The following is a 23,722-nucleotide window of genomic DNA, read 5'->3' as shown; positions in this document are numbered from 1 at the left end:
ACTGACACTGGAAATGTTCCAGAAACATTTACATGTTGTATAGAGGGGCATCGTTTAGTGAGAACTGTTGGTGAGAGGCGGGCGGTTGGCTGGATGATCGTGAAGGTCTTTTCCAACATTGGTGATTATATTATTCTGTGTTTCTGTCAAATTCAGTTTAACTGTGAAATGAACTCTGGACTTGTTACACATGACTTTTTTGCTGTGTGTTCTTGAAATACATCATCTATGGTGCTGAGTAACACAGGATTTGCTTGCTCTCATAAGGATCTCATAATGAGCTATGGAAGGGTACTGGAAAGTCTGAGGGACTGCCACTGGCTCACAGTCAGCTAAAATCTTTCAACTTGATACCTGTTGGGAGTAGTGTCTGTTAGTTATAGAGAAATGCACATCAGGCTTCTGTCCAGAGGCACCCTTGCTGCCTTACGACTTCTTTCTTTCTTTGTGAAATTGCCTGCTGTATACAAAGGTATTTCCAAAGCCAGAATGAACAGGAATGTCACAGATGAAGGACGCTCAAGCTATGAAGAAGAGTCTGTGTTTACAGGCAGACCTCAGACAATCTTTCCTTGGAGATGACCTTGTGATATCTCAGATGCCATCCATGTTGTGAGCCTGAAGGAGAAATGGTGGCATGGTGGATCCCGGTGAATGGCACGAGAGCTGCCACAGTGTTTTTCACCTAGAATTTCTTCCAGGGCTGCTCTCAGTAGAGGAAAAATTCTTTGCTCTTCTGGCGAAGGTCTGTTCTGGGACTTTGTACCCATTATCAAAAGGGACTACCAGGTTCCAACAAAAGTAGGACAAGGTGCTCTATTACCTGAGTTCTTTACTCAGAGGCTGGCCAGCTGTTCTGAGGCACTGGAAGTACCTCACTGTGTGGGTGATGTGTCCTGCACTCAAACTGCTGTCATTTTTAACAGCATCTTGAACAGCTCTTTCACATCAGGTGCTGGCCCATAGGCCTTCTAGAGATGAATGTTCAGAAGGAGAGCCATGGTCAAAGGAAAGAGAGCAGCTGCTGCTAGGCGCAGTGGTGATGTGGGCATCACCCAGATCTCCTGTGGATGCAAAAGTTTCACCCTGAGGGAGGCTATTAGAAGCACAGAGCCACATGGACCTATTCCTGCTTCCTTCCAGGGTCACACACCACCCTTCCTCTAAAAGGAACTGATGGGGCGTAGCTGGTGGGAGCAGTGGCACCACCCTCCCATGGACTTTGTTGAACTCCAGTGCTTGTTATCCAGCCTTTTATCAAACCAGTGATTAAACATTTACCACACAGAAATTATATTATGGAAGGATCAAGATCTACAGCATTGAGCAGATAGCTCAAAGAGCACAGGGCTGTTGCTGTTGCTTCAGAGCTGCCCGGAGTTTTCTTGCAGTGCAGCTCTCCCACATTTCTGCAGGAATGGCCCTGCTGCTTCCTTCTCATCCACAAGTCTCAGTGTCGCTGCTTCTGCTGCTGTCCGTGCTCAGCTTGGCTGCAGGTGGGAAGCTGCTGGTTCTATCCATGGATGGCAGTCCGTGGTTCAGTGTGCTGAAAATGTTTGAAGTCCTGAAGCAGAAAGGACATGAAATTGTCGTCGTTGCACCTGATGCCAATTTAAACGTAAAGCCATCGGAGAATTTTATTCTGAAAACCTACCCAGTCCCGTTCACTGAGGAAGGGCTGCTTGGCCGTTTGCAGTCAATTTTAAAGGGTCTATTTGAAGATGGATCATTCCTGGAAAAATATTTTAGAGAACAGGAAAATATGAAAAAAATCACTGAGTCAACTGCCAAAGAATGTGAGCAGTTACTGTACAATGAAGAACTTATCAGATATCTCGAGGAGAGTAACTTTGATGCTCTCCTTACGGAACCTGTACTGCCCTGTGGAACAATACTGGCCGAGCATCTTTCACTCCCTTTTGTGTATTTCATGATGTTTCTACCATGTGGATTAGATTTTGAGGCCACTCAGTGCCCCAGTCCCCCTTCTTATGTTCCCAGGCTACTTACAGAACATGCAGATCACATGAACTTCTTCCAGCGTGTGAAGAATGTCATCTTTGACACCTCCAATCTCTTTCTTTGTGACTTTATTTATAAACCTTTTGAAAAACTGGCTTCTGAGTTCCTTCAGCGAGATGTGACCATGCTAGATCTCTATCGTAAGGCTTCTGTATGGCTTCTGAGGTATGACTTTGTGCTAGAATATCCACGACCATTGATGCCCAACATGATTGCAGTTGGAGGAATAAACTGTGCTCACAAGCAGCTCTCTCAGGTGGGTCATTCTCTTCTTTTAATTCTTCTTTGCTTCTGTTTTTTTCTGTGTATGCAGCTCCATCTTTCATTTGCAAAATATGCTCAAATGAGTGTTAGCAAATTGTTTCTGACTGGCTTTCTTTTCCTTTATAAGTCGCCATTCTCCAGTTGGCTGAGTACAGGCAAACGAGTGTGGCAAGTGTAGGGAAGAGTCCACCTTGAAAGCTTCCACCTTCTGTAGAAAGTGAATGTATCTGAGGTAAATTTATCTCTGAAGTGAACACTGGATTTGTAATGGACTACTTCTCATTAGGTCTTATTCATAAAGGAATTGTATGGAATGGAGTAACTTCGTTACTGTCATAAGGATCTCACAGAAAGCGATAGAAAGGTAGTTGAGAATCTGAGAGGCTGTCAAATCATCACAGTCAGATATAATCATTCTACTTGGCAAATATGGGGTGAAGAATTTATAGAGAAACACACAGCAGGCTTCTGCGCTGGGACACCACTGCTGCCTTTCCACTTCTTTCCTTGTCCGTGAAATTGTCTGCTGTACATGAGGGTATTTCCAAAGCCAGAATTCTACAGGAATATTATGTGTCAAGCAGACTCAAGCTAGGAAGCAGCATCTGTGTTTAAATAACAGGGAGACCGCAGTCAAAGATTGCTGGGTAATGACCGTGTGATATCTGAGATGCCGTCGATGTTGTGAGCCTGAAGGAGGTGTGGTGGCATGGTGGATCCCGGTGAATGGCACGAGAGCTGCCAAAGCATTTTTCAATGTTTTTCTCCTAGAATTTCTTCCAGGGCTGCTCTCAGTAGAAGAAAAATTCTTTGCTCTCCTAGTGAAGGTCTGTAGTGGGACTTTGTAGCCATTATCGAAAGGGACTACCAGGTTCTGAGGCACTGGAAGTACCTCACTGTGAGGGTGATGTGTCCTGCAGTCAAACTGCTGCCATGTTTAACAGCATCTTGAACAGCTCTTTCACATCCAGTGTTGGCCCATAGGTCTGCTAGAGGTGAATGTTCAGAAGGAGAGCCAGTGTCAAAGGAAAGAGAGCAGCTGCTGCTAGGCGCAGTGGTGATGTGGGCATGACAGATCTCCTGTGGATGCAAAAGTTTCACCCTGAGGGAGGCTATTAGAAGCACAGAGCCACATGGACCTATTCCTGCTTCCTTCCAGGGTCACACACCACCCTTCCTCTAAAAGGAACCAATGGGCTGTAGCTGGTGGGAGCAGTGGCACCACCCACCCATGGACTTGGTTGAACTCCAGTGCTTGTTATCCAGCCTTTTATCAAACCAGTGATTAAACGTTTACCACACAGCAATTATATTATGGAAGGATCACAATCTACGGCATTGAGCAGACAGCTCAAAGAGCTCAGGGCTGTTGCTGTTGCTTCAGAGCTGCCCGGAGTTTTCTTGCAGTGCAGCCCTCCCACATTTCTGCAGGAATGGCCCTGCTGCTTCCTTCTCATCCACAAGTCTCAGTGTCGCTGCTTCTGCTGCTGTCCGTGCTCAGCTTGGCTGCAGGTGGGAAGCTGCTGGTGGTGCCTGTAGGTGGGAGCCATTGGCTCAGCATGAAGGAAGTGTTAGTTGAACTCAGGCAGAAAGGACATGAAATAGTCATCATTTCATCTGACTTCAATCTCCATGTGAAGCCATCAGACAATTTTACAATGAAGCTGTACCAAGTCCCCATATCAGAGGAAGAGACAAACGGAGTTTTACAAGCATTTTTAAAGCAGGCATTTGAAGAAGGATCATTCCTGGAAAGATTTCATGCAGCACGAGAAAGATTGAGAACACTCTTTGATTTAGGCTTCATAGCCTGTGAAGAGTTATTGAACAACAAGGAGCTCATCCGATATCTCGAGCAGAGTAACTTTGATGCTCTATTTACAGACCCTGTACTGCCCTGTGGAGTGATAGTGGCCGAGCACCTTTCCCTCCCTTCTGTGTATTTGCTAAGGGGAATACCATGTGGATTAGATTTTGAGGCCACTCAGTGTCCCAATCCCCCTTCTTATGTCCCCAGGCTATTTTCAGACCTTACAGATCACATGAACTTCCTCCAGCGTGTGAAGAATGTCATCTTTGACACCTCCAATCTCTTTCTTTGTGACTTTCTTTATAAACCATTTGAAAAACTGGCTTCTGAGTTCCTTCAGCGAGATGTGACCATGCTAGATCTCTATCGTAAGGCTTCCGTATGGCTTCTGAGGTATGAATTTGTGCTAGAATATCCACGACCATTGATGCCCAACATGATTGTAGTTGGAGGAGTGAACTGTGCTCACAAGCAGCTCTCTCAGGTGAGTTGTGCTCTGGTTTTAATTCTTGTTATGATAGACTTCCGTGCTCCTAAAACTGTGATTTTTTATAATGTAGATATTTAGTTCCCAATGGAAGTGACCTGTGCAGGCGTTAGTGAAAACAATGGTATTTCTGTCATTTCTTCCTCACTTTCCGCTTTTTTTTCCTGTATAGACAACTTCACCTTTTCATTTACAAAGTATGGTGAATTGAGAGGCAGTAAGTGGCTTCTGGCATGTTTTCTTTTCCTGTACAAGAAGGCATTCTCCCACTTGGCTGAGGAGAGGTAAGAGTGTATGAGAACTATAGGGATGTGTCCCTTGTGTGTATTCCAATGGAGCTGTGCCCTGCATTGAAAGCTTCATCTGGCATTAGAGCAAAAAGCTATCTTAGGTTAATCCTCAGTGAAGGAGTGGTCAGGTGCTGGAATGGGCTGCTCAGTGGGCAATGGAGTCACTGACACTGGAAATGTTCCAGAAACATTTACATGTTGTATAGAGGGGCATCGTTTAGTGAGAACTGTTGGTGAGAGGCGGGCGGTTGGCTGGATGATCGTGAAGGTCTTTTCCAACATTGGTGATTATATTATTCTGTGTTTCTGTCAAATTCAGTTTAACTGTGAAATGAACTCTGGACTTGTTACACATGACTTTTTTGCTGTGTGTTCTTGAAATACATCATCTATGGTGCTGAGTAACACAGGATTTGCTTGCTCTCATAAGGATCTCATAATGAGCTATGGAAGGGTACTGGAAAGTCTGAGGGACTGCCACTGGCTCACAGTCAGCTAAAATCTTTCAACTTGATACCTGTTGGGAGTAGTGTCTGTTAGTTATAGAGAAATGCACATCAGGCTTCTGTCCAGAGGCACCCTTGCTGCCTTACGACTTCTTTCTTTCTTTGTGAAATTGCCTGCTGTATACAAAGGTATTTCCAAAGCCAGAATGAACAGGAATGTCACAGATGAAGGACGCTCAAGCTATGAAGAAGAGTCTGTGTTTACAGGCAGACCTCAGACAATCTTTCCTTGGAGATGACCTTGTGATATCTCAGATGCCATCCATGTTGTGAGCCTGAAGGAGAAATGGTGGCATGGTGGATCCCGGTGAATGGCACAAGAGCTGCCACAGTGTTTTTCACCTAGAATTTCTTCCAGGGCTGCTCTCAGTAGAGGAAAAATTCTTTGCTCTTCTGGCGAAGGTCTGTTCTGGGACTTTGTACCCATTATCAAAAGGGACTACCAGGTTCCAACAAAAGTAGGACAAGGTGCTCTATTACCTGAGTTCTTTACTCAGAGGCTGGCCAGCTGTTCTGAGGCACTGGAAGTACCTCACTGTGTGGGTGATGTGTCCTGCACTCAAACTGCTGTCATTTTTAACAGCATCTTGAACAGCTCTTTCACATCAGGTGCTGGCCCATAGGCCTTCTAGAGATGAATGTTCAGAAGGAGAGCCATGGTCAAAGGAAAGAGAGCAGCTGCTGCTAGGCGCAGTGGTGATGTGGGCATCACCCAGATCTCCTGTGGATGCAAAAGTTTCACCCTGAGGGAGGCTATTAGAAGCACAGAGCCACATGGACCTATTCCTGCTTCCTTCCAGGGTCACACACCACCCTTCCTCTAAAAGGAACTGATGGGGCGTAGCTGGTGGGAGCAGTGGCACCACCCTCCCATGGACTTTGTTGAACTCCAGTGCTTGTTATCCAGCCTTTTATCAAACCAGTGATTAAACATTTACCACACAGAAATTATATTATGGAAGGATCAAGATCTACAGCATTGAGCAGATAGCTCAAAGAGCACAGGGCTGTTGCTGTTGCTTCAGAGCTGCCCGGAGTTTTCTTGCAGTGCAGCTCTCCCACATTTCTGCAGGAATGGCCCTGCTGCTTCCTTCTCATCCACAAGTCTCAGTGTCGCTGCTTCTGCTGCTGTCCGTGCTCAGCTTGGCTGCAGGTGGGAAGCTGCTGGTTCTATCCATGGATGGCAGTCCGTGGTTCAGTGTGCTGAAAATGTTTGAAGTCCTGAAGCAGAAAGGACATGAAATTGTCGTCGTTGCACCTGATGCCAATTTAAACGTAAAGCCATCGGAGAATTTTATTCTGAAAACCTACCCAGTCCCGTTCACTGAGGAAGGGCTGCTTGGCCGTTTGCAGTCAATTTTAAAGGGTCTATTTGAAGATGGATCATTCCTGGAAAAATATTTTAGAGAACAGGAAAATATGAAAAAAATCACTGAGTCAACTGCCAAAGAATGTGAGCAGTTACTGTACAATGAAGAACTTATCAGATATCTCGAGGAGAGTAACTTTGATGCTCTCCTTACGGAACCTGTACTGCCCTGTGGAACAATACTGGCCGAGCATCTTTCACTCCCTTTTGTGTATTTCATGATGTTTCTACCATGTGGATTAGATTTTGAGGCCACTCAGTGCCCCAGTCCCCCTTCTTATGTTCCCAGGCTACTTACAGAACATGCAGATCACATGAACTTCTTCCAGCGTGTGAAGAATGTCATCTTTGACACCTCCAATCTCTTTCTTTGTGACTTTATTTATAAACCTTTTGAAAAACTGGCTTCTGAGTTCCTTCAGCGAGATGTGACCATGCTAGATCTCTATCGTAAGGCTTCTGTATGGCTTCTGAGGTATGACTTTGTGCTAGAATATCCACGACCATTGATGCCCAACATGATTGCAGTTGGAGGAATAAACTGTGCTCACAAGCAGCTCTCTCAGGTGGGTCATTCTCTTCTTTTAATTCTTCTTTGCTTCTGTTTTTTTCTGTGTATGCAGCTCCATCTTTCATTTGCAAAATATGCTCAAATGAGTGTTAGCAAATTGTTTCTGACTGGCTTTCTTTTCCTTTATAAGTCGCCATTCTCCAGTTGGCTGAGTACAGGCAAACGAGTGTGGCAAGTGTAGGGAAGAGTCCACCTTGAAAGCTTCCACCTTCTGTAGAAAGTGAATGTATCTGAGGTAAATTTATCTCTGAAGTGAACACTGGATTTGTAATGGACTACTTCTCATTAGGTCTTATTCATAAAGGAATTGTATGGAATGGAGTAACTTCGTTACTGTCATAAGGATCTCACAGAAAGCGATAGAAAGGTAGTTGAGAATCTGAGAGGCTGTCAAATCATCACAGTCAGATATAATCATTCTACTTGGCAAATATGGGGTGAAGAATTTATAGAGAAACACACAGCAGGCTTCTGCGCTGGGACACCACTGCTGCCTTTCCACTTCTTTCCTTGTCCGTGAAATTGTCTGCTGTACATGAGGGTATTTCCAAAGCCAGAATTCTACAGGAATATTATGTGTCAAGCAGACTCAAGCTAGGAAGCAGCATCTGTGTTTAAATAACAGGGAGACCGCAGTCAAAGATTGCTGGGTAATGACCGTGTGATATCTGAGATGCCGTCGATGTTGTGAGCCTGAAGGAGGTGTGGTGGCATGGTGGATCCCGGTGAATGGCACGAGAGCTGCCAAAGCATTTTTCAATGTTTTTCTCCTAGAATTTCTTCCAGGGCTGCTCTCAGTAGAAGAAAAATTCTTTGCTCTCCTAGTGAAGGTCTGTAGTGGGACTTTGTAGCCATTATCGAAAGGGACTACCAGGTTCTGAGGCACTGGAAGTACCTCACTGTGAGGGTGATGTGTCCTGCAGTCAAACTGCTGCCATGTTTAACAGCATCTTGAACAGCTCTTTCACATCCAGTGTTGGCCCATAGGTCTGCTAGAGGTGAATGTTCAGAAGGAGAGCCAGTGTCAAAGGAAAGAGAGCAGCTGCTGCTAGGCGCAGTGGTGATGTGGGCATGACAGATCTCCTGTGGATGCAAAAGTTTCACCCTGAGGGAGGCTATTAGAAGCACAGAGCCACATGGACCTATTCCTGCTTCCTTCCAGGGTCACACACCACCCTTCCTCTAAAAGGAACCAATGGGCTGTAGCTGGTGGGAGCAGTGGCACCACCCACCCATGGACTTGGTTGAACTCCAGTGCTTGTTATCCAGCCTTTTATCAAACCAGTGATTAAACGTTTACCACACAGCAATTATATTATGGAAGGATCACAATCTACGGCATTGAGCAGACAGCTCAAAGAGCTCAGGGCTGTTGCTGTTGCTTCAGAGCTGCCCGGAGTTTTCTTGCAGTGCAGCCCTCCCACATTTCTGCAGGAATGGCCCTGCTGCTTCCTTCTCATCCACAAGTCTCAGTGTCGCTGCTTCTGCTGCTGTCCGTGCTCAGCTTGGCTGCAGGTGGGAAGCTGCTGGTGGTGCCTGTAGGTGGGAGCCATTGGCTCAGCATGAAGGAAGTGTTAGTTGAACTCAGGCAGAAAGGACATGAAATAGTCATCATTTCATCTGACTTCAATCTCCATGTGAAGCCATCAGACAATTTTACAATGAAGCTGTACCAAGTCCCCATATCAGAGGAAGAGACAAACGGAGTTTTACAAGCATTTTTAAAGCAGGCATTTGAAGAAGGATCATTCCTGGAAAGATTTCATGCAGCACGAGAAAGATTGAGAACACTCTTTGATTTAGGCTTCATAGCCTGTGAAGAGTTATTGAACAACAAGGAGCTCATCCGATATCTCGAGCAGAGTAACTTTGATGCTCTATTTACAGACCCTGTACTGCCCTGTGGAGTGATAGTGGCCGAGCACCTTTCCCTCCCTTCTGTGTATTTGCTAAGGGGAATACCATGTGGATTAGATTTTGAGGCCACTCAGTGTCCCAATCCCCCTTCTTATGTCCCCAGGCTATTTTCAGACCTTACAGATCACATGAACTTCCTCCAGCGTGTGAAGAATGTCATCTTTGACACCTCCAATCTCTTTCTTTGTGACTTTCTTTATAAACCATTTGAAAAACTGGCTTCTGAGTTCCTTCAGCGAGATGTGACCATGCTAGATCTCTATCGTAAGGCTTCCGTATGGCTTCTGAGGTATGAATTTGTGCTAGAATATCCACGACCATTGATGCCCAACATGATTGTAGTTGGAGGAGTGAACTGTGCTCACAAGCAGCTCTCTCAGGTGAGTTGTGCTCTGGTTTTAATTCTTGTTATGATAGACTTCCGTGCTCCTAAAACTGTGATTTTTTATAATGTAGATATTTAGTTCCCAATGGAAGTGACCTGTGCAGGCGTTAGTGAAAACAATGGTATTTCTGTCATTTCTTCCTCACTTTCCGCTTTTTTTTCCTGTATAGACAACTTCACCTTTTCATTTACAAAGTATGGTGAATTGAGAGGCAGTAAGTGGCTTCTGGCATGTTTTCTTTTCCTGTACAAGAAGGCATTCTCCCACTTGGCTGAGGAGAGGTAAGAGTGTATGAGAACTATAGGGATGTGTCCCTTGTGTGTATTCCAATGGAGCTGTGCCCTGCATTGAAAGCTTCATCTGGCATTAGAGCAAAAAGCTATCTTAGGTTAATCCTCAGTGAAGGAGTGGTCAGGTGCTGGAATGGGCTGCTCAGTGGGCAATGGAGTCACTGACACTGGAAATGTTCCAGAAACATTTACATGTTGTATAGAGGGGCATCGTTTAGTGAGAACTGTTGGTGAGAGGCGGGCGGTTGGCTGGATGATCGTGAAGGTCTTTTCCAACATTGGTGATTATATTATTCTGTGTTTCTGTCAAATTCAGTTTAACTGTGAAATGAACTCTGGACTTGTTACACATGACTTTTTTGCTGTGTGTTCTTGAAATACATCATCTATGGTGCTGAGTAACACAGGATTTGCTTGCTCTCATAAGGATCTCATAATGAGCTATGGAAGGGTACTGGAAAGTCTGAGGGACTGCCACTGGCTCACAGTCAGCTAAAATCTTTCAACTTGATACCTGTTGGGAGTAGTGTCTGTTAGTTATAGAGAAATGCACATCAGGCTTCTGTCCAGAGGCACCCTTGCTGCCTTACGACTTCTTTCTTTCTTTGTGAAATTGCCTGCTGTATACAAAGGTATTTCCAAAGCCAGAATGAACAGGAATGTCACAGATGAAGGACGCTCAAGCTATGAAGAAGAGTCTGTGTTTACAGGCAGACCTCAGACAATCTTTCCTTGGAGATGACCTTGTGATATCTCAGATGCCATCCATGTTGTGAGCCTGAAGGAGAAATGGTGGCATGGTGGATCCCGGTGAATGGCACGAGAGCTGCCACAGTGTTTTTCACCTAGAATTTCTTCCAGGGCTGCTCTCAGTAGAGGAAAAATTCTTTGCTCTTCTGGCGAAGGTCTGTTCTGGGACTTTGTACCCATTATCAAAAGGGACTACCAGGTTCCAACAAAAGTAGGACAAGGTGCTCTATTACCTGAGTTCTTTACTCAGAGGCTGGCCAGCTGTTCTGAGGCACTGGAAGTACCTCACTGTGTGGGTGATGTGTCCTGCACTCAAACTGCTGTCATTTTTAACAGCATCTTGAACAGCTCTTTCACATCAGGTGCTGGCCCATAGGCCTTCTAGAGATGAATGTTCAGAAGGAGAGCCATGGTCAAAGGAAAGAGAGCAGCTGCTGCTAGGCGCAGTGGTGATGTGGGCATCACCCAGATCTCCTGTGGATGCAAAAGTTTCACCCTGAGGGAGGCTATTAGAAGCACAGAGCCACATGGACCTATTCCTGCTTCCTTCCAGGGTCACACACCACCCTTCCTCTAAAAGGAACTGATGGGGCGTAGCTGGTGGGAGCAGTGGCACCACCCACCCATGGACTTGGTTGAACTCCAGTGCTTGTTATCCAGCCTTTTATCAAACCAGTGATTAAACATTTACCACACAGCAATTATATTATGGAAGGATCACAATCTACGGCATTGAGCAGATAGCTCAAAGAGCACAGGGCTGTTGCTGTTGCTTCAGAGCTGCCCGGAGTTTTCTTGCAGTGCAGCCCTCCCACATTTCTGCAGGAATGGCCCTGCTGCTTCCTTCTCATCCACAAGTCTCAGTGTCGCTGCTTCTGCTGCTGTCCGTGCTCAGCTTGGCTGCAGGTGGGAAGCTGCTGGTGGTGCCTGTAGGTGGGAGCCATTGGCTCAGCATGAAGGAAGTGTTAGTTGAACTCAGGCAGAAAGGACATGAAATAGTCATCGTTTCACCTGAATTCAATCTCCATGTGAAGCCATCAGACAATTTTACAATGAAGCTGTACCAAGTCCCCATATCAGAGGAAGAGACAAACGGAGTTTTACAAGCATTTTTAAAGCAGGCATTTGAAGAAGGATCATTCCTGGAAAGATTTCATGCAGTACGAGAAAGATTGAGAACACTCTTTGATTTAGGCTTCATAGCCTGTGAAGAGTTATTGAACAACAAGGAGCTCATCCGATATCTCGAGCAGAGTAACTTTGATGCTCTATTTACAGACCCTGTACTGCCCTGTGGAGTGATAGTGGCCGAGCACCTTTCCCTCCCTTCTGTGTATTTGCTAAGGGGAATACCATGTGGATTAGATTTTGAGGCCACCCAGTGTCCCAATCCCCCTTCTTATGTCCCCAGGCTATTTTCAGACCTTACAGATCACATGAACTTCCTCCAGCGTGTGAAGAATGTCATCTTTGACACCTCCAATCTCTTTCTTTGTGACTTTCTTTATAAACCATTTGAAAAACTGGCTTCTGAGTTCCTCCAGCGAGATGTGACCATGCTAGATCTCTATCGTAAGGCTTCTGTATGGCTTCTGAGGTATGAATTTGTGCTAGAATATCCACGACCATTGATGCCCAACATGATTGTAGTTGGAGGAGTGAACTGTGCTCACAAGCAGCTCTCTCAGGTGAGTTGTGCTCTGGTTTTAATTCTTGTTATGATAGACTTCCGTGCTCCTAAAACTGTGATTTTTTATAATGTAGATATTTAGTTCTCAATGGAAGTGACCTGTGCAGGCGTTAGTGAAAACAATGGTATTTCTGTCATTTCTTCCTCACTTTCCGCTTTTTTTTCCTGTATAGACAACTTCACCTTTTCATTTACAAAGTATGGTGAATTGAGAGGCAGTAAGTGGCTTCTGGCATGTTTTCTTTTCCTGTACAAGAAGGCATTCTCCCACTTGGCTGAGAAGAGATGACTTCCACTCTGTGTCTGCCAATGGAGTGGTAGTCTGCACTGAAAGCTTCAACTGGCATTAGAAAGAAGCACATGCTATCAGGAGCACAGTTCCATACAACATGCTCCCTCCCTTCTTCTGTGTTACACTCTATTGTTCATCCTGTAGAATATTCTGCAGCTTATCTATTGTATTTACCTCTTTTGCACCCACCTATGTACTTTTCTGATTTCTAGTGCTTGTTATCTGACCTCTTACTTAATCCAGGATTAAACATTTACCACTCTTTGGGTACATCCAAGGTTCACAGGTTATTGAGTTGCTCACGTTACTTAAAAGTGCAAAGCTGATGCTTTTCTTTCAGAGCTGCCCAGAATTTTCTTGCAGTGCAGCTCTCCCACATTTCTGCAGGAATGGCCCTGCTGCTTCCTTCTCATCCACAAGTCTCAGTGTCGCTGCTTCTGCTGCTGTCCGTGCTCAGCTTGGCTGCAGGTGGGAAGCTGCTGGTGGTGCCTGTAGATGGGAGTCATTGGCTCAGCATGCGGGAAGTGTTAGATGGAGTCAAGCAGAAAGGACATGAAATAGTTGTCGTTGCACCTGAAGTCAGTGTTCACATAAAGCCAACGAATAATTTTATTATGAAAATGTACCCAGTCCCTTTCACACAGGAAGAGATGGATGGCAGTTTCCGGGAATTTTCTAAGGAGGCGTTTGCAGAAGGACCCTTTCTGGAAAGGCTTGCTACGATTCGTCAACGTGTTCAAAGAATGTCTGCCGTATACCTGTCTTCTTGTGAGCATTTACTGTACAACAAAGAGCTCATCAGATATCTTGAGGAGTCTGACTTTGATGCTCTCTTTACAGACCCATTTTTACCCTGTGGGCAAATTCTGGCTGAACATCTTTCAATCCCTTCTGTGTTTCTTTTACAGCAAATACCATGTGGATTAGATATTGATGCCACTCAATGTCCCAACCCCCCTTCTTACGTCCCCAGGATTTTCAGTGGCAATTCAGACCACATGAACTTTCTCCAGCGTGTAAAGAATATTCTTTTTGACATCCCACATTCTATTCTTTGTCATCTTCTCTTTCAACCGTACACAAAACTGGCCTCCAAGTTTCTTCAGCGGGATGTGACTGTATTAGATCTCTTACGCAAGGCATCTATTTGGCTTGTACGATCTGACTTTTCTATCTATTATCCAAAACCACTAATGCCAAACATGATCATAATTGGAGGAATAACCTGCACTCATAAGAAGTTATCTCAGGTAGGTGATGAGTTGTTTCTTTCTTCACTAGTGTTTTCACTGTAGAAGTTTGTATCATTTAGTTAGAAAGATTTAACAGTATAAACAGGTTCAAACTGCTTTTCACATACCAAGAGATGCCAGTATTTGTTTAGATGAAGACATTAACATATTACAGTGTAGAAATTGTGTTTAGAACAGATATATCTCAGCTGACATCTATGTAGATTTGTAGATCTGAATCTACGCTTGTTGCTCTGAACCAAGCCCATAATACCTTCTGCTACCATCTGAGAAATTCAACTTCTCTGCTAGAGGTAGGAAATGTAAAAGGTGATGAGAACAGCTTAAGATGTTTGTATGAGAGCACTGTTCATGAGAGCAGCTGGTGCTTCTGCTAGGTACGTGTCAGTGTCTCTGTGTGCTTGTAGATGAGTGCAGTCAGAAGAAATGTGAAATAGTTGGCCCTGAAGGTGCAAGAGCAGATCTCCCAATAAACATCAGAGAGGAAAGAAGGAGATGGGTGCAGTAGTGTTCCGAAGGGAAGACAGGGATGGACGTTAGCTGATGAGCAGGTCTCATGGAAAATCATCCTATAAGAAGTCTGAACAGGCCTGAGAGGGAATAGTTGTGTCTGTGCAAGGAGTGTACCCCCTGATGCTTGACGAATGTGGAGCACAGTTGTACACAGAACCACCCCTTCCTCGTTACAAGATCACATTTCACTGTTCCTCGAACTGAAACAAATGATGTTTCATTGATGTGTTCATCAGACTAACCAGTCCCCTGTGAACTGCCTGAACTTAGTACTTGTTATCGAGAGTTTTATGAGATCACAGGTTACACATTTACTACACTGCAAATACCTTGTTGAAGGATCAAAAGTTATGATATAGCACAGACAGCTCAAAGAGCACAGGGCTGTTGCTGTTGCTTCAGAGCTGCCCGGAGTTTTCTTGCAGTGCAGCTCTCCCACATTTCTGCAGGAATGGCCCTGCTGCTTCCTTCTCATCCACAAGTCTCAGTGTCGCTGCTTCTGCTGCTGTCCGTGCTCAGCTTGGCTGCAGGTGGGAAGCTGCTGGTGGTGTTTGTGGATGGCAGTCCATGGTTCAGTGTGCTGGAAATGTTAGAAATTCTGAAGCAGAAAGGACATGAAATTGTCGTCGTTGCACCTGAAGCCAATATAAATGTAAAGCCATCAGGGAATGTTACTGTGAAAACCTACCCAGTCCCCTTCCCACAGGAAGAGATGGATGACAATTTCCACAGATTTATAACAAATTCATTTGAAGAAGGATCATTTCTGGAAAGATTTTTTAGATTACGTGAAAATGTGAAAAAAGGTTTTGATTTAGGTTTCCTATCCTGTGAACGGTTACTGCACAACAAAGAACTTATCAGATATCTCGAGGAGAGTAACTTTGATGCTCTCTTTACAGATCCTATATTATCTTGCGGAGCGATACTAGCTGAGCATCTTTCCATCCCTTCTGTGTATTTCATGATAGGAATACCATGTGGATTAGATTTTGAGGCCACCCAGTGTCCCAGTCCCCCTTCTTATGTCCCCAGGCTATTTTCAGACCTTACAGATCACATGAACTTCCTCCAGCGTGTGAAGAATGTCATCTTTGACACCTCCAATCTCTTTCTTTGTGACTTTATTTTTAAACCATTTGAAAAATTGGCTTCTGAGTTCCTTCAGCGAGATGTGACCATGCTAGATCTCTATCGTAAGGCTTCTGTATGGCTTCTGAGGTATGACTTTGTGCTAGAATATCCACGACCATTGATGCCCAACATGATTGCAGTTGGAGGAGTGAACTGTGCTCACAAGCAGCTCTCTCAGGTGGGTTGTGCTCTGGTTTTAATTCTTGTTATGATAGACTTCCGTGCTCCTAAAACTGTGATTTTTTATAATGTAGATATTTAGTTCCCAATGGAAGTGACCTGTGCAGGCGTTAGTGAAAACAATGGTATTTCTGTCATTTCTTCCTCACTTTCCGCTTTTTTTTCCTGTATAGACAACTTCACCTTTTCATTTACAAAGTATGGTGAATTGAGAGGCAGTAAGTGGCTTCTGGCATGTTTTCTTTTCCTGTACAAGAAGGCATTCTCCCACTTGGCTGAGGAGAGATGACTTCCGCTCTGTGTCTGCTAATAGAGTGATAGTGTGCACTGAAAGCTTCAACTGCCATTAGAAAGAAAAGCTATCTAAGGTCAATTGAACTGTGACATGAACACTGGATTTGTTACAGATTACTTTTTTTATTACGTGCTATTGAAATACGTTGAGTAATTTGGTACTTTCTTGCTCTCATAAAGATCTTTCTTTAGATCACTCATAAAGAGTGATGGGAGGGTAGTGGAAAGTCTGAGGAACTGCCACAGCCTCCCAGTCAGAGATAATCATCAACTTAGCAACTGTTGGGAGTAGTGTCTGCTGTTTATAGAGAAATGCACACCAGGCTTCTGTCCGCAGGTACCTTTGCTCCCTTACCAATTCTTTCTCTCTCAGTGATGTTATCTGCTATACACAAGGGGATTTCCAAAGCCAGAATGAACCGGAATATCTCAGGTCATGGATGTGCAAGCTAAGAAGTAGTGTCTATGTTTGTAGGCAGACCTCAGGCAAATAATCCTTGGTAATGACCGTGATATCTGAGATGCGGTCGATGTTGTGAGCCTGAAGGAGGTATGGTGGTATGGTGGATCCTGGTGAATTGCATGAGAGCTGAAAAGCACTTTTCTTTTTCTATGTTCTTCACCTAGAATTTCTTTCCAGGGCTGCTCTCAGTTGAAGAGAAATTCTTTGCACTTCTAGTGAAGGTCTGAGGTGGGGCCTTGTATCCACTATCCAAAAGCATTGCCAGGTACTGTGGAAACCAGGACAAAGAACTTCAAAGATCACTGTTATCAGGAGCACAGTTCCATACAACATGCTCCCTCCCTTCTTCTGTGTTACACTCTACTGTTCATCCTGTAGAATATTCTGCAGCTTATCTATTGTATCCACCCCTTTTGCACCCACCTATGTACTTTTCTGATTTCTAGTGCTTGTTATCTGACCTCTTACCTAACCCAGGAATACACATTTACCACACTTTGGATACATCCAAGGTTCACAAGTTACTGAGTAGCTCAGATTGTTTAGAACAGATATATCTCAGCTGACATCTATGTAGATTTGTAGATCTGAATCTACGCTTGTTGCTCTGAACCAAGCCCATAATACCTTCTGCTACCATCTGAGAAATTCAACTTCTCTGCTAGAGGTAGGAAATGTAAAAGGTGATGAGAACAGCTTAAGATGTTTGTATGAGAGCACTGTTCATGAGAGCAGCTGGTGCTTCTGCTAGGTACGTGTCAGTGTCTCTGTGTGCTTGTAGATGAGTGCAGTCAGAAGAAATGTGAAATAGTTGGCCCTGAAGGTGCAAGAGCAGATCTCCCAATAAACATCAGAGAGGAAAGAAGGAGATGGGTGCAGTAGTGTTCCGAAGGGAAGACAGGGATGGACGTTAGCTGATGAGCAGGTCTCATGGAAAATCATCCTATAAGAAGTCTGAACAGGCCTGAGAGGGAATAGTTGTGTCTGTGCAAGGAGTGTACCCCCTGATGCTTGACGAATGTGGAGCACAGTTGTACACAGAACCACCCCTTCCTCGTTACAAGATCACATTTCACTGTTCCTCGAACTGAAACAAATGATGTTTCATTGATGTGTTCATCAGACTAACCAGTCCCCTGTGAACTGCCTGAACTTAGTACTTGTTATCGAGAGTTTTATGAGATCACAGGTTACACATTTACTACACTGCAAATACCTTGTTGAAGGATCAAAAGTTATGATATAGCACAGATAGCTCAAAGAGCACAGGGCTGTTGCTGTTGCTCCAGAGCTGCCCGGAGTTTTCTTGCAGTGCAGCTCTCCCACATTTCTGCAGGAATGGCCCTGCTGCTTCCTTCTCATCCACAAGTCTCAGTGTCGCTGCTTCTGCTGCTGTCCGTGCTCAGCTTGGCTGCAGGTAGGAAGCTGCTGGTGGTGCCGCTAGATGGGAGTCATTGGCTCAGCATGCGGGAAGTATTGGATGAGCTCAGGCAGAAAGGACATGAAATAGTTGTTGTTGCACCTGAAGTCAGTGTTCACATAAAGCCAACGAAAAATTTTATTATGAAAATGTACCCAGTCCCTTTCACGCAGCAAGAGATGGATGACATGTTCCGGAGGACTGGCCAGGATGTATTTGCTGAAGGATCCTTCTTGGAAAGATTTATTATAGCATATCAAGGGTTGAAAAATAGTTCCACTATGTTCCTGTCTATTTGTGAACAGTTGCTGTACAACAAAGAACTTATCAGATATCTTCAGGAAAGTCAGTTTGATGCTGTCTTTACAGATCCACTGCTACCTTGTGGGCAGATACTGGCTGAGCATCTTTCAGTTCCATCTGTGCTCTACTTGCAGCAAATGCCGTGTGGCTTGGAATTTGAAGCCACTCAATGTCCAAATCCCCCTTCTTATGTCCCCAGGATATTTACAGAAAATACAGACCACATGAACTTCCTCCAGCGTGTGGAGAATGTCATCTTTGAAATATCAAATTTTTTTCTATGTGATGTCGTGTTTCAGCCATATGCAAAGCTGGCTTCTGAGTTTCTTCAGCGTGATGTGACTGTGCCAGGTCTCTTAAGCAAGGCTTCCATTTGGCTCATTAAATTAGACTTTGTTTTACACTATCCAAGACCACTGATGCCCAACATGATTATGGTTAGTGGAGTAAATTGTGCCCAGAAGAAGCTAACTCAGGTGGGTCATCTGTTTTCTTTTTACTGTCATTCTTGTGGGCTTTTACATACACTGAGATGTTGTGACACACATTTTTTTTTGGAAGGTTTCTTTTAGCTGTTGATGGCAAAAGGATTTCAAGCTGCTTTTTATTTATGAAGAGCTGCCAGTACTCGACTCAGTGAAGATAACCGAATATCTCATTCAAAAGATAAAGTGTTTCAAATTTAAATGGCTCTGGGTAACTCTTCTAAAATATGTGACTGTGTTAGATCTCTTACACAAGGTATCTATTTGGCTTTTACTGTTTCATTATCCAAGACAACTGATACCAAACATGATCATAATTGAAAGAATAACCTACACTCATGAAAAGCTATCTCACATGGGTGATGCTCTAGGTTGTTTCTTTTTCTTCTCCTAAACTATTATTTTCACTATAGAATCTTTTTATCATTTAGTTAGAAAGGTTTCTCTAACTGTGTAAACAGGTTCAAGCTTCACTTCCAGGGGGTGCAAGTACTTGTTTGGGTGAAGACACTTGCATATCACAATATAAAAATTGTGTCTAGAACAGAGATATCTCAGCTGACATCTATGTAAATATGCAGAGGGTCTGAATCTATTCTTGTTGCTCAGAAGCACACCCAAAATACCTTCTGCCACCATCTGGAGAATTCAATTTCTCTGATAGAGGTAGATAGTATAAAAGGTGGTGAGAATAGTACAAGATGATTTTTTTGTGTGTGTATGTGAGCAGTTATGGTTATTTGTGAAACTCCTAGTTTGGTCTTTCAGATTTGTCTTTACTTAGAGGTTGAACCTGTGCTTATGATCCTTCTCTTACTGTCTGTTGGTTGAAGAACCAATATCCTATGCCAGATTCTGCCCTTGACTTTTTACAGCAGCAAGAACTTGTGGCAATTCTTGCTTTGCAAACCTCTTCCTCCTTTCGCTGATTTCATGGATGCTGCTTCTCATAGTGTGTTTCTACTTTGGGTGAATTGCCCTTATACAGAAAGCTATTTTCAGGTGTGGATGAGGTGGCTATTATTCTCTCAGCCTTGAGTCCCAGTTGCACTAGTACTCCTTTCCCAGCATTCCTCCAGAAAGGAAAAACCTTTCCAAAAGCCAGGGAATCACAGAATCACGAAATATGCCCAGATAGAAAGGAACTACAGTGGTCATTGAGTCCAACCCCCAGCCTCACACAGCACCCCCCAAACCCAATCCCCGTGGCTGAGGTTTGTGTACCAATGCTCCCTGAGTTCCAGAAGCTCAGGGCCGTGCCCATTGACCTGGGAGATGCTCCATGCCCACCACCTTCTGGGGCACAGCCTTCTCCTCGCACAACCTGACCGTCCCCTGACCATCACTGTCAGCAGAGAGCACAGCTCTGCTCTGCCCTTCCACTCCCCATGAGAAGCTGTGGCCCACCACAAGGGACCTCCCCTCAGCCTCTTCTCTTCTGGGCTGAACAAACCAAGGGACCTCAGCTACTCCATGTTTCTCGCTTTGCAGACCCTTCCCAATCTTCAGAAGCATTTTAAATTTTGAAATATGTTTGAGGATTCCAGGTCTGTAATGCCTAACATGGTCTGGACCAGACACATAAAATGCACTTGGGAAAACTGTTGTCAAAGGTTAGTTACCTTTTTATTTTCCCACTTACTTTCCTATGGCTGCATTATTTGCTTCCACCATTTTCCTAGGCAATGACAGAACGAGGCCATGCTCTAGAACATGCTGCCCAGTGTAACAGAGGACACACAATCCCTGCAGTTCTTGAAGGCCACTTTGCAAAGAGCTCTGGAAAATCTGATCTGGAGAGTGGAAACCCTGTCTGTGACAAGGTGTTGGAACAGGGTGGGCTTTAAAGTCCCTTCCAACACAACCATTCAATAATTTCATATTACTGTTAGACTACGATAATCACATACCTTCAATCAGATGAGGGGAAAAGAGGAATATTAAGTCCTCTCTCTCTGTTGTGCTGCACTGGAAGTACCTCATTGTGTGGATGATGATGTGTCCTGCAAACAAACCTGGGATGGTGCCTCAGTCATCATCAGCCTCCCCATTCCAGACAGCATCTTGAAAATCTCTTTCACATCCAGTGTTGGCCCATAGGTCATCTAGAGATGAATGTTCAGCAGGAGAGGCCATGCCCAGAGGAAAGAAAGCAGCTGCTGCTAGGCGCAGTGGTGATGTGGGCATGACAGATCTCCTGTGGATGCAAAAGTTTCACCCTGAGGGAGGCTATTAGAAGCACAGAGCCACATGGACCTATTCCTGCTTCCTTCCAGGGTCACACACCACCCTTCCTCTAAAAGGAACTGATGGGGCGTAGCTGGTGGGAGCAGTGGCACCACCCTCCCATGGACTTGGTTGAACTCCGGTGCTGGCTATCCAGCCTTTTATCAAACCAGTGATTAAACATTTACCACACAGCAATTACATTACAGAAGGATCATAACCTATGGCATAGAGCAGAGAGCTCAAAGAGCACAGGGCTGTTGCTGTTGCTTCAGAGCTGCCCGGAGTTTTCTTGCAGTGCAGCTCTCCCACATTTCTGCAGGAATGGCCCTGCTGCTTCCTTCTCATCCACAAGTCTCAGTGTCGCTGCTTCTGCTGCTGTCCGTGCTCAGCTTGGCTGCAGGTGGGAAGCTGCTGGTGGTGTTTGTGGATGGCAGTCCGTGGTTCAGTGCGCTGGAAATGTTTGAAGTCCTGAAGCAGAAAGGACATGAAATTGTCGTCCTTGCATCTGACGGCACTTTAAACATAAAGCCATCGGAGAATTTTATCCTGAAAACCTACCATGTTGACTTCCCACAAGATGGGATGGATACCAGTTTTGACACATTTTTAGCGGATCTATTTGAAGAAGGATCATTTCTGGAAAGATTTTTTAAAGTACGTGAAAATATTAAAAAAGTCTCTGAGTCAACCATCATAGACTGTGAACAGTTTTTGTACAACGCAGAACTTATCAGATATCTCGAGGAGAGTAACTTTGATGCTCTCTTAACGGATCCTGCACTGCCCTGTGGAGCAATACTGGCCGAGCATCTTTCCATCCCTTCTGTGTATTTTATGAGGTTAATACCATGTGAATTAGATTTTGAGGCCACTCAGTGCCCCAGTCCCCCTTCTTATGTTCCCAGGGCATTTTCATACCACACAGATCACATGAACTTCCTCCAGCGTGTGAAGAATGTCATCTTTGACACCTCCAATCTCTTTCTTTGTGACTTCATTTTTAAACCATTTGAAAAACTGGCTTCTGAGTTCCTTCAGCGAGATGTGACTGTACGTGATCTCTATCGTAAGGCTTCCGTATGGCTTCTGAGGTATGACTTTGTGCTAGAATATCCACGACCATTGATGCCCAACATGATTGTAATTGGAGGAGTAAACTGTGCTCACAAGCAGCTCTCTCAGGTGGGTTGTGCTCTGTTTTCAGTTCTTGCCTTATACAATTCTTTGCTTCTGCTTTTGCTGCGTAGGCAGCCCCATCTTTCACTTGCAAAATATGCTCAAACGAGAGTCAGCAAGTTGTTTCTAACTTGCTTTTGTTTTGCTTTTAAGGCATCATTCTCCCAGTTGGTTGAGGATAGGCAAGTGCGTGTGGTGAGTGTAGGCAAGTTTCCCTTCTATGTATGCCACCGGAGTGGTGCTCCACCCTGAGAGCTTCAACCTTCATTAGGAAGCAAATCTATGTGAAGGAAATGTATCCGTCAACACTGGATTTGTAACAGACTACTTTTCATTATGTGTTATTGAACTACCTTTTGTATGGAGTCGAGTCCCTTTGCTGTCTCATGAGTACCTCAGAGTGAGTGAAGGAAGGTTGGTAGAAAATGTGAGGGGCTGTGAAACAATCAGATACAATCGTGTAACTTGGCAAATTGACACCACAGGGAGCAGTGTCTGTTATTTACTGAGGTATTTCCACCAGGCTTCTGTCCTGGGGCACATTAGGAAATTCATTTGTCAGTGAAATTGTCTGCAACACACAAGGCTATTTCCAAAGACCAAAGATGAACAGGAGTGCCAGAGGTGATGAACACTCAAGCTACGAAGCAGCGTCTGTGTTTACAGGCAGACAGCAGAGAATCTTTCCTTGGTGATGCCCATGTGATATGTGAGATCCCATCAGTGTTGTGAGCCTGAAGAAGGAATCGTGGCATGGTGGATCCTGGGGAATGGCTTCAGAGCTGCCAAAGTGTTTTTCTGAGTTTTTCACCTAGAATTTCTTCCAGGGCTGCTCTCAGTGGAAGAGAAATTCTTTGCTCTTCTAGTGAAGGTCTCAGTTGCAACTTTGTACCCACTGCAGGGTGGGACTGCCAAGTTCTGTGGGAAGTAGGACAAAGAGCTCTGTTACCTGAGCTCTCTGGTCAGATTGCGGCCAGGCACTGCAACGTGCTGCCCAGAGAACATGTGCTTGCCCCATCCCTGCAGTTGTTGAAGGCCGTTTTTTACAGGGCTCTGGGAAAAATGATCCACTGAGTGGATATCCTGCCTGTGGCAAGGGGTTGGAACTGAGTGAGATTAGCAGTTCCTTCCAACACAACCGTTCTGTGATTCTACCGTTCTGTGGGTGTATGATGGGACCTGCAAGCAGATGTGGGTAAGAGAGGGCAGAGCTAACCCCTCCCTCTGTGCTTTGGGACTGTTCTGAGGCACAGGAAGTACCTCACCTCACTGTGTGGGTGATGCATCCTGCACACCAACCTGGGATGGTGCTTCATTCTTCATCAGCCTCCTCATTCCAGACAGAGAGCAGCTGCTGCTAGGCGCAGTGGTGATGCGGGCATGACAGATCTCCTGTGGATGCAAAAGTTTCACCCTGAAGGAGGCTATTAGAAGCACAGAGCCACATGGACCTATTCCTGCTTCCTTCCAGGGTCACACACCACTCCTCCTCTAAAAGGAACAGATGGGGCATAGCTGGTGGGAGCAGTGGCACCACCCACCCATGGACTTGGTTGAACTCTAGTGCTGGCATCCAGCCTTTAATCAAACCAGTGATTAAACATTTACCACACAGCAGTCATGTTATT

General features: G+C 44.7%; 1 protein-coding gene and 1 long non-coding RNA gene across 37 annotated transcripts in view; one reads left to right on the top strand and one right to left on the bottom strand.

The window, feature by feature from the left end:
* Positions 1 to 1,078: 1,078 nt before the first annotated feature.
* Positions 1,079 to 23,722, bottom strand: LOC128076899 (uncharacterized). The gene is made up of 2 exons (XR_008204726.1): positions 23,546 to 23,722; positions 1,079 to 1,123 (listed from the first exon to the last, which is right to left on the bottom strand). It is a non-coding gene; the product is annotated as an uncharacterized LOC128076899 (long non-coding RNA).
* Positions 3,920 to 23,722, top strand: part of LOC128076891 (UDP-glucuronosyltransferase 1A1-like) — a 50,174-nt gene continuing 30,371 nt past the window's right edge. For 4 of the 36 annotated variants that reach the window (XM_052675292.1, XM_052675291.1, XM_052675290.1 and 1 more), the window contains exon 1: positions 8,955 to 9,405. In XM_052675292.1, coding sequence (XP_052531252.1) covers positions 8,981 to 9,405 — 425 coding nt within the window. In that variant the 5' untranslated portion in view covers positions 8,955 to 8,980. Of the gene's footprint in view, positions 4,370 to 6,357; positions 7,139 to 8,671; positions 9,406 to 9,440; positions 9,526 to 11,444; positions 12,140 to 12,974; positions 13,113 to 14,762; positions 15,512 to 17,757; positions 17,899 to 21,144; positions 21,319 to 21,889; positions 22,010 to 23,722 lie in introns of those variants that run through there. The other 32 variants (XM_052675312.1, XM_052675313.1, XM_052675294.1 and 29 more) reach the window with 29 other exon arrangements.

The sequence above is a fragment of the Tympanuchus pallidicinctus genome, unplaced genomic scaffold (genome assembly GCF_026119805.1).
Source record: "Tympanuchus pallidicinctus isolate F22 unplaced genomic scaffold, pur_lepc_1.0 scaffold15, whole genome shotgun sequence".
NCBI lineage: Eukaryota > Metazoa > Chordata > Aves > Galliformes > Phasianidae > Tympanuchus > Tympanuchus pallidicinctus.
This window is presented reverse-complemented; position numbering and strand designations above follow the sequence as displayed.